At 39.7% G+C, this 11,007-nt stretch overlaps 2 protein-coding genes across 2 annotated transcripts in view; one reads left to right on the forward strand and one right to left on the reverse strand.

The window, feature by feature from the left end:
- LOC106872950 (E3 SUMO-protein ligase ZNF451) overlaps positions 1-11,007 on the forward strand; it is a 52,960-nt gene that overhangs the window by 4,271 nt on the left and 37,682 nt on the right. The window lies entirely within an intron of this gene.
- Positions 5,600-11,007, reverse strand: part of LOC106872951 (von Willebrand factor C domain-containing protein 2-like) — a 10,732-nt gene continuing 5,324 nt past the window's right edge. Inside the window, exon 2 of the mRNA XM_014920131.2 lies at positions 5,600-5,840. Coding sequence (XP_014775617.1) covers positions 5,680-5,840 — 161 coding nt within the window. The 3' untranslated portion in view covers positions 5,600-5,679. The remainder of the gene's footprint in view (positions 5,841-11,007) is intronic.

The raw sequence follows: 11,007 nt of genomic DNA on the forward strand, positions 1-11,007 counted from the left end.
ATACATGTGCTGTGCGTGAGAAGACCCGGCAAGCCAAGTAAGATCGTTGCCAGTGCCCCTGGACTGGCTTGTGCGGGTGGCACATAAAAGACACTATTTCGAGCGTGGCCGTTTTCGTGCGGGTGACACGTAAAAGCACCCACTACACTCTCTGAGTGGTTGGCGTTAGGAAGGGCATCCGGCTGTAGAAAATCTGCCAAATTAGATTGGAGCCTGGTGTTGCCATCCGGTTTCACCAGTCCTCAGTCAAATCGTCCAACCCATGCTAGCATGGAAAGCGGACGTTAAACGATGATGATGATGATGATGAGTTCATTATCATCATCATCAATTGGAGTGGTTGGCAGGCAGGTATGGTAGATATGTAAAGGCATGGAGAAAGTGTAGATAGACACATGAGGGAGAGTGGAGGGGCCTGCAGTGGGTAGTGGGGATGTTAGGAAGATGGGTTGTGGGAGTGTTTTGCCAGAGGAAAGAATTACGTGTGTGTATGTATGAGGGGAAGAGGGTTATGGCTGTAAATGACATGCCTCTAAGTATTGGTGGCCATGATTTTACTTAGCTTGATGTCATCTCAAGAAGAGCAAATCTCCAGAATTCTCGGCCCCTTGTCATTTCCTCAATGAGGCTCAATATCTGAAGATCATTTCTCATTTCGTTCCATGTCTTCCTGAGTATATCCCTTCCACAAGCTCCTTTCACAATTTGAGATTGTCACTTCTTTGTGCAGTTTTCTTCATCCATATGCATCGCATGATCATACCAGCACAGTCTTCTCTCTTGCACACTACATCTGATGCCTCTTATACCCAGTCATATATGCATGCTGACATTGCCCATCCAGCAGAGCATACTAGCTTCATTTCTTTCAAACCTTCACATGTCCTCTGTAGTTACAACCCATGTTTTACTGCCATGTAGTATAACTGTAACTACACAGCCATCATACAATCTTCTTTTCATTCTGAGGGAGAGGTCCTTTGTTGCAAACAAAGGTAGTAGCTCTCTGAACTTTGCCCAACCCATTCTTATTCTCGCAACTACACTTTCAAATCTTCCTCCTCTACTGCTGACTGGGTCACCTAGATAATGGAAACTATCTACTACTTCTGAGGATCCCCCTAGACATTTGAGGGAGTCTGTTTTCTGTACATTCTTAGTGTTTATTGTACGTGCACGTCTGCCACACACAAAGACTACTTTTTCTTTAACCTTCCTTTGATATCACTGCATTTCTTATTGTCCATAGTTTGCAATATGTGCACCATATGGAGTTTCTACCAACACCATTTTTGCATATCAAGCAGGGCTATCTCCATGAAGGGATAAGTGATTTGTCTGTTTTCCTACTTACTAGGACTTTGGTCTTTGCTAAATTAACTCTAAGGCTCTTTGATTCCTGTCTTTACTTCTGCACCTGAGATTTCTTTTGTTCTGGTAGTGATTCAAAATAGGAACAAGGTCATCAATGTAGATGAGCTCCCAAAGGCAACCAGTCTTGAAATCTTCTAATATAGCCTAGAGGAATATGATAAGCAAGAGGGTATTGAGAACTGATCCTTGGTGAATGCCTTCCTGTACCCTAAATTCATTACTAGACTCATTGTCAACTTTCACCTTACTGAAAGCATCTTAGTACATAGCTTTTACGGCTCTCACCAACCATTTGTCTATCCCTCACTTCAATATTGAGCACCAGATAAGGGAGCAGAGGATGCTGTCAAAGGCTTTCTCCATGTCAAGTACAGAGTTTTATTTTTGGCTAAATACTTCTGCAGATGCCTTACCAAGGTACTTCCTTGTTTAAAATCAAACTGCACTTCATCTAGGCTAACTCTCTTCCCAATTAGTTGAGCTCTTTGCAGAATCACTAACTGCAAGTGAACCATCATCCATGCAAATACACTTCCTCAACATCATGATTTTCTCTGATACACTGTCATGCAATCCAAGATACCTCAAGTCTCTGGTCCTCACACCACAGAACATCGGTACACTTTCTTTCTTTCTAATTCTCTCCTAGCTAAATATACCTGTCTCCTAGCTTCCCTTCTTGCTACCTGATATAGTTCCCTGCTACCACCACTTTTCCAATCCAATTTCTTCACACTGATGGCTCTGTTTACATCCCTCTCCCATCAGGGCCCTCATTAAATTGTCCTGTAGGAACCTCCAGTTGTCCTCTGTGTTATATGTTACTATCTCCTTCTACTCATAAAATGCTTCTGTTAGAACATCTCTAAATCTCTGACTATTCAGAAGATCCTCATGCTTCCATATCTTTCTTTTCCAGGCTGGTTTGCTTTTTGGCATCCTTCTAGCTCAAATTCTGATGTTACTAACAATTAACTTATGTTGAGGTGTGTACTCTTTACCCAGGAAGGACTTTGCATTTATAAGCCCGCCTGACTGGCTCCCGTACGCGTGGCATATAAGAAGCACCATCCAAATGTGGTCAATGCCAGTGCCCTCTGACTGGCTCTTGTACTGGTGGCACATAAAAAGCACCCACTACACTCTCAGAGTGGTTGGTGTTAGGAAGGGCATCCAACTGTAGAAACATTGTCAGATCAGATTGGAGCCTGGTGCAGCCGCTGGCTTTCCAGACTTCAGTTAAACTGTCTAATCCATGCCAGCATAGAAAACAGACGTTAAACAATGATGATGATGATGAAGCCACTATTTTTCCTGTTTTCTGGTGATAGTGTAGTCAGTTTGGCTTGTGTGGCCACCAGATTGATAAATGAACTGGTGACTGGCTGGTTTCCTGAAGTTAGTATAGCAGATTCTAAAGTCATTTGCATCACAAACTCCAACAGCCTAGTTCACTCCTCATTGTGAGAACTAACTCCATAGCCTCCATGCACCCCATGGAAACCACCTGGATGCTGCTCAACATGTTCATTGAAGTCACCAGCCACAAACAGAAGGTCATTGTTGTTTGTGTACAGAGTAGTCTGCAAAAGGAATAAAATTGATCTTTCTGTTCATCTGGCAACCCCAGTTGAGGAGAATAAGCAGAAATAATAGTTCACAGAATAACAAATATGAAGTGAATTGTCTTCTGAAACTATAGTCATATAATGATTCCTTAATTGGTCATAGTTGGTGAGATCCCCTTCAGTTTATTAAGGATTCTTTATTGAGCTCTGAGAACATTCTCCTCTTCCTCCTCCTGAGTTTTTCCATACTTGTAGGCACATGCATGGCCCTGTGGTAAGATGTTTTCCAGCCATATGGTGCCAGGTTCAATCCCACTGTGTTATACCTTGGTCTAATGTTTTCTACAATGTTCTGGACCAACCAAAGCCTTGTGAGTGAATTTGGTCAACAGAAACTGAAAGAGACTTGTGTGTGTGTGTGTGTGTACGCCTCTGTCTCCTTGCATTGATATCCTGTGATAGTTGTCAATGAATGTCTCTGTCATGCCAGTGGTGTCCTCCATTCCCAATTTTCTGTGAAAATGTGTCTAATTATAAGGAAAATTTACCTTACTTGAAAACAGGTAAGGGTTAGTTTTAATATTGTGCTTTTCCACCCATTTGTGATCCTTCATTATTTACTCTGTAGAGCCCAAGATCCTAAGTTTTGCCATTACCACTTCTGTCCATGTCTTCTCAATTTTGCTTCCCCAGACTCTTTCTACTTGCATTGTTTGATCCTTCTTCACATAACTATAACTATCCTTCCTCATGTATATCACATACCCATTATTATTGGATTCTTTTTTCTTATACACTGTTATCTCAGATGCCCACATTTTTGTCTCATGCTGATGTTGCACATCTAGTGAGCATGCTCATCTCATTCTTTCCAACCTTCGCTTATACTCTACATTCAGTGCCCACATCCCACTTCCATGAAATATTACATTTTGATCTCGAGCATCATACAGTCTCTTCTTCATTCATAGAGAGATTTCAGATGCAAACCTTGAAAAGCTGATATTTCTTTACAAACTCAGATTTACCTAACATTAGTATACTCTTCGCATATTTAAGATGTTGCATCCTTCAATCTCTGTCTCTCACATACTGTCATACTTAATTAATCCAGACACCAACGTCGCTTCCCTAGCACTTGTGCCAGTGGCACGTGGAAAGACATTCGAGCGAGATCGTTGCTAGTGCCGATGGACTGGCTCCTGTGCAGGTGGCACGTAAAATACACCATTTTGAGCGTGGCCGTCGCCAGTACCGCCTGACTGGCCCTCGTGCTGGTGGCACATGAAAGCACCCACTACACTCTCGGAGTGGTTGGCGTTAGGAAGAGCATCCAGCTGTAGAAACTCTGCCAAATCAGATTGGAGCCTGGTGTAGCCATCCGGTTCACCAGTCCTCAGTCAAATCGTCCAACCCATGCTAGCATAGAAGGCGGACGTTAAACAATGATGACTAGCCTACTTTCATGTTGTGTCTTCTTTTTTCTATTTTATTGACTGCTGTTTTAACTCTGTGCCTCCTCACATTAAGTTACTCATCATACTTCTATCATCTCACTTCATTGCCCTGACTATATCAGATTTTTTTCTAAGAACAACCTTCCACTGGAACTCTCTTCCAGTTTCTTCTCCATCAGAATTCCCTGGTCTCCTAACATATTCTGCTAAATATTTTAGGATATGCAGATATTTGAAAATACCTCACAGAATGACATCTGTGCCCTGCATAGTTACAGGTTGCTCTTTAACAAGGTATAGCGCCCCTTCGGCCACCCTGCCATAGATACAACAAAGTCATGGGACGTATTGCGAAGAGGTAGCAGACTAGCTCAGCTGAGCCAATGATGCTTCTTACGTTGATGCTGAACAGAGAAATGCTAGATCAATGGTCAGGATCACCAAGCTCTAACAAGAAAGTAATGGCAACACATCCATAAGGGTACCATCCATGGTTGTGTAATCAGCTAATGAAAGATTTGCTATAACTCAAGCTCTCAATTCAAATTCATAATAATGGAATTGGATGGTGACAGAGTCATGGAAAGCAGTGTAAAAAAATAGTTTTAGGACATAATCAAATAGTGTAACTTGTGCTTTCTCTAATAAACATATTTTTCTTGTTTTTTATTTTCTGAAGAAAGTAAATGCCAATGTCATTTTTCTCAGTTGTGATTAGAAGCTGCATCCATGATGCAATAAATAAAATATGAGGATAAAGGTAGCTGGTTGAGTCAGCTAGTGCTGGCTGATTTGTTAAAGTGCAGATGGTCCTTAATCCCAGTTGTGAGTGTTGCTATGTAACTCAAGTAAAAAAAAATTTTTTAATAATATTTTATTCTTGATAACAGTTAAAAATTTGTACTATGATGAGGTAAATGTCACTGTTGGTAGCAATTTGCAGAGTAAACTGAACCAAAACTCCTGATTCATTTCTAAAAGATATTTCAATTTCTTTGCCTTGCCTTTGGAAAGATAATTAAATCTTAGTTTTTCTTAAGCTTTCTCTTCCCCAAATCACTCATTGATGGATACTTTTGATATGGAGGGTTAAGCAATTAACTCTTCTTCATCTTATTAGTGATTAGGATAAATAAAAAAAACACTTTATAACTGGAATTGCAGATCTGTCTAATGCATATTGGTATAAAAAAATAAAACTTTTCTGTATTTTTCTTTTAAATGATTTTATTCATCTGTATTAGATTAACTGAGTCAGCACTCAATTGAATACATGACATTCAAATGTCATCTAAAGCAGCAACTTCAGCTTTTTCTGAACAATGTGCTGTAGGTTCTTCTAAGTTGTCTTCTGAGAATTTGCATTTACACTGGAGGCCAGATTCAGTGATTACTTCTCCAGCTTTTAAAATAACATTGTTAGGTGTGTAACAGTTCTCACCTGAAATAAAAACACAAAAAATGAGTTTATTTCTATGACACTCATAAAGATTGGTTGGTTTTATGTTTTTTGAACATAACCAGATAGTGCAACTCATACCAACACATGCAAACAACCACCATTGATTAAGAACGTGGATGTATTTATATTATGTATTATTATTCCTTAAGACCTTCAAAGTTACTACAAATGTTAGTTTCCACAATTTCTGCCTTTTCTTTGTGACCCTACATACATAACAAAGCTGAATTGTACCCCAAACACTAGTTTCTGTTAGTGCTTCTTTTATTTCTTTATTTGTCAAAATCACCCAAGCAAGACCCATAGGCAACTTGTATGCAATGTTAAGAGAAAAGACAGAAATAGGATTAATGCCACAATACCTCTTTATATATGAGCATATTTAAGATAGCAAATAGAGGATGGCAATAAAGTAATTGACAAAAGATTTAAATGAAATACAATGAGATGGTAATAAAAGAACTGATAAAAGCATTAACAGCAACAGAATCTGGTAAATTAGATGACAACAAAGTAAAATAGAATAAAATAAGAGGGTGATAAAAGAAATAATGGAAATCATCATCATTGTTTAACGTCTGCCTTCCATGCTGGTGTGAGTTGGACAGTTTTACAAGAGCCAGCCATGCAGGGGCCTGCACCAGATTTCTGTGTCTGTTTTGGCATATTGATTTCAAATTTTGGCACTAGGCCAGCAATTTCGGGGAAGGGGTAAGTCAGTTACATCAACCCCAGTGTTCAACTAGTACTTATTTTATTGACCTCAAAAGGATGAAAGGCAAAGTCGACCTTGGTGGAATTTGAACTCAGAATGTAAAGACAGACAAGATGCTGCTAAGCATTTTGCCTTGCATGCTAACAGTTCTGCCAGCTCACTGCCTGAAGTAATGGAAATATTAAAATGATAGAAACTACTAACATTTGGCAAGATACCTGTTATCTTGAATTTAACCCTTCAATATTTAGATTACTCTGTTAAATGTAATACCTTTTCACTCAAATCGTTTTGAATTAATCATGCATTATCTCATTGCTTTGAAATCTCAGTGATGTGATTATTTATTTTTAGAATGTCAATGTGAGTTTGGTGTGAGAGGCTAGATGTGGCTAGTTCAAATATAAAACATGTAGAATATTTGGGCCGGATATGGCCAGTTTAAACACTAAAGGGTTAAAGATATGAAGGTCATACTACAGGAAAAATAATGGTAAAAAGAGTTTATTTCATAACTCAGCTGTTCTGGGAGATGAAGTCTTGTGCATAGAACTAGAAATGTATCTGAGATACCAGGAAGCACAGATGTGATTTGCTAAATATGGCATCCCAGTCTGGTACAATTAGAGATTGATACTCATCTGAGCATCTTCCATAGAAGTAACAGTAGACAAAGGTCAGACTTCTAGCAGCATTCCATTGATGATAGAGTAGTTGGAGTGATAAATACTAGACTATATTCACTTCTGCACTGTCAAGAGTGAATAGTATCTGTTTGGAGAAAGTCACTCAAAGGTATGAGCAAGGCTTCATTTGGAGATTGATCTGGTTCTTGTAGAGACGCAACAGAGATTGAGGTGTTAAGAACTATTTTGAATAGTAGAAAGAGCCCACCATTCTAGTGGCAATAATTGTGATTTAGGAATCCCATCCTGAATTAGATTTAAATTTGAGACTTAAGTGTCTCTTCAAGCAAAGAGATTCCTTCAAAATACTCATGTCCATCAAAATAAGATCAGGGGTTTCATGATGGTGATAGATATTAGGTTGTTCTTAAATGTAGCAAACCATGGCAATATTCCAGTTAAGTCACTGAAAAGATCTAAGTCTAAGTGCATGATGTTCTAAGTAGTGCACAGTGGGGTATCATCAGCAAATGTGTCAATAAAGGATCTTATCAGGTAAATTATTAACACTTTGAAGAACATAGGTTTCAGGACAGATCATTAGGCCATGTCTGCATTGATTTCATCAATGTTATAGGACTGATCATTAATGCAACTTTCAGGCATTATTCTTGGTAGGAATGGTGTGGTAGTAGAAAAGACTTCACTAGATATGCTACAGTTGATTAGTTTATAAAGCAGTCCTCTATATGATACTTTACCAAATGCATTGGAGATGTCTGAGTGAATAACAGGGGCATCAATGAAACATCCAAAGTACTAAATAGGAAATATATGTAGTAGGTACTCATACCCACAGTTTATATTTATATACAGGTAGAATAGTTAGTGGGCTGTTATGTAGATGTATGTATATGCACATGTATGTAGGCAAATGGATATGAATGTAAACAGATAGACATACAGACGGATAGATGCATAGATAATATGAACAGATAAGCACACACACATACACATGTGACGATTGAAACACATGACCATAAACACACATACTTCCCTTCACACAAGGACATGTGGAGACACACATCCATACATACAAGGACAGTACATAGTCACAAAAACCCATACACAGACACACTCAGACATGCACACATAAGGAGACAGGTACACACACATAAAAACATGAACACACAAACGCCTAAATATGGAGAATACATATATACATACATACACACATACGTGCATACACATGCACACTAACCCATACACATGCACACAAACAAACAAAAAACATAGCTCAGATAATGGACTGTCAACAAATATTGAAAAGGTTGCAAGAAGCAACTAAAATTTTAGGTAAAATAAATGAGTGGAAACTTTACCAGTGAGAGTGTTAAATAATAAGGTACTAAAAAAGAATGACTGTCCCCAGACACAACAAAATATGCTTCAATACACAAACTCACATAAAGAATCTTGCAAACCAAATCCCAAAACGAAGTATTGTATTAACTATTCTCCATAAAAGAAATTACTACAGCTCTGAGTAGTTTCTGAGATTTTGCAATACTGCCCCCATCTGGAATAGCGTTGTTGCTATACACCTACAAACACAAACATCTTTGCCTGCCTCCAAAAAAAGGGCTCAGAAAGACTCACTCACCAACCCACTATGACTTCTGTGTCATTGATGTACCTGTCTTCTTTCTCTGCATATTGTGTTGCTACTACAACAGCCTCTGTTTCTCTGACTTAGCTAGTTGCCTAACACTGTTATCTAGACCCTACTCATCTTACTTTTTTCATTATCCTTATTGTGACTCACCAACCAGTCTCTGCAGAAGTCTACTGAGAGATGTTGAAAGTGAACATAAAGCACATCAATGCCACTTCTCTCAGATAGCCAGTGAAAGTTATGGGCCCTGCTCCTCAGATGTTACAAAACAACTTGTAAACAATGTTCTTAGATCAATAAATTTGAAGCATTTGACAAAATGGAAACAATATCATTCAGTGCATAAAATAATGAAATTAAGAACTAGAGATAACATTTAGTTTGACATTCTATGATTTCTGCCGCCCACACCTCTTTTACAACCTCATGGTGACATCCCTGCTTCAAGATGAGGTAAAGAGAATTAATAACAATGTTGGAATCTATGCACTAAGATTAAAGTCTTTGTCATCATCATTAAACATCTTTCATCATCATCATCATCGTTTAACATCCGCTTTCCATGCTAGCATGGGTTGGACGATTTGACTGAGGACTGGTGAACCAGATGGCTACACCAGGCTCCAATCTGATTTGGCAGAGTTTCTACAGCTGGATGCTCTTCCTAACGCCAACCACTCCGAGAGTGTAGTGGGTGTTTTTACGTGCCACCAGCACGAAGGCCAGTCAAGAAGTACTGGCAACAGCCACGCTCGAAATGGTGTATTTTACATGCCACCTGCACAGGAGCCAGTCCAGCGGCACTGGCAACGATCTCGCTCGAATGTCTTTTCACGTGCTACTGGCATAAGTACCAGGGAGGTGACGTTGGTAATGATCATGCTCAAATGGTGCTATTTACATGCCCCCGGCACGAAAGCCAGACAGCTGGAGCTCTGGCAACGATCACGCTCGGACGGTGCTCTTAGTGATCTACTGGTACAGGTGCCATCATGATTTCGCTTTCGCTTGCCCCAACAGGTCTTCGCAAGCCGAGTTTAGTGTTGAATGAAGAGATGTTGGCATGGGTGCCAGTCTACAAATTTAGTTAGATTTTGATTTCGATTTCACTTGCCTCAACAGGTCTTCGCAAGAGGAGTTTAGTGTCCAAAGAAGGAATGTTACGCGTAAGTGGGCTGGCTACATCCCAGGCAGAGGCCTTGGATTTTGGTCTTACTTGGCTTGCCTGGTCTTCTCTTTCAGTGTTGAATATTTGATTCCATTGGATTTAAGTGTTCTGAGGGATTGTACAGAACCCCAGCGATATTGCACATCTGCAGCAGGAGTTGGACTCAATTTACAGATGGGCTGAGGATAATAATATGCAGTTTAATGCTGAAAAATTCCAAGCCCTGCACTACCAGCGTCCAAAACTGAATATGAAACTTACAGGGTACATTGGTCCACAGGGAATTACAATTCCAGAGCCTAAATCAGTGAGGGACCTGGGTATCGACATGAGTCATGATACCTCTTTCCAAGCGCACATCACCAGGATCACAACAAAGTGCAGACGACTGGCTGGATGGATCCTACGAACATTCAGAACCAGAGATAAGAAAACCATGATGGTTCTCTGGAGGACATTCGTCCTCAGCCACCTGGATTACTGCTCACAGCTATGGTCACCCACCAGTGTGAAATTAACAGCGGATCTTGAAGCAATGCAGAGAAAATTCACAAAGATCGTCTCTTTGCAACTACTCAGCTACTGGGAAAGGCTGAAACAGCTAAGACTCTACTCCCTGGAGAGAAGACGGGAGAGGTATGCAGTAATATACATCTGGAAGATGCTGGAAGGAATTGTGCCAAATTTTGGCATTGAAAGCTACACCAATGCCAGAACGGGAAGACACTGCATAGTGCCAAAGATCCCAGCAATGCCATTGCACTTCAGGACCACAGCCTTCCAAATCATGAGGATGGGGGCATCTTTGTATGAAAAAGCCTTAACTCTTTATTTTTTAGACCCCCCCACTCATCATCCCACTCCAGACCTATTTTGGCCAATTTTTTTTGCATTTCAAAACAATGGGAAAAGGCATTTCAGTAATTAAAAATTTTAAAAATTAAAAATTTTAAAAATTAAAA

Source organism: Octopus bimaculoides, chromosome 19 (assembly GCF_001194135.2).
Source record: "Octopus bimaculoides isolate UCB-OBI-ISO-001 chromosome 19, ASM119413v2, whole genome shotgun sequence".
In the NCBI taxonomy this organism is placed as follows: Eukaryota; Metazoa; Mollusca; class Cephalopoda; order Octopoda; family Octopodidae; genus Octopus; species Octopus bimaculoides.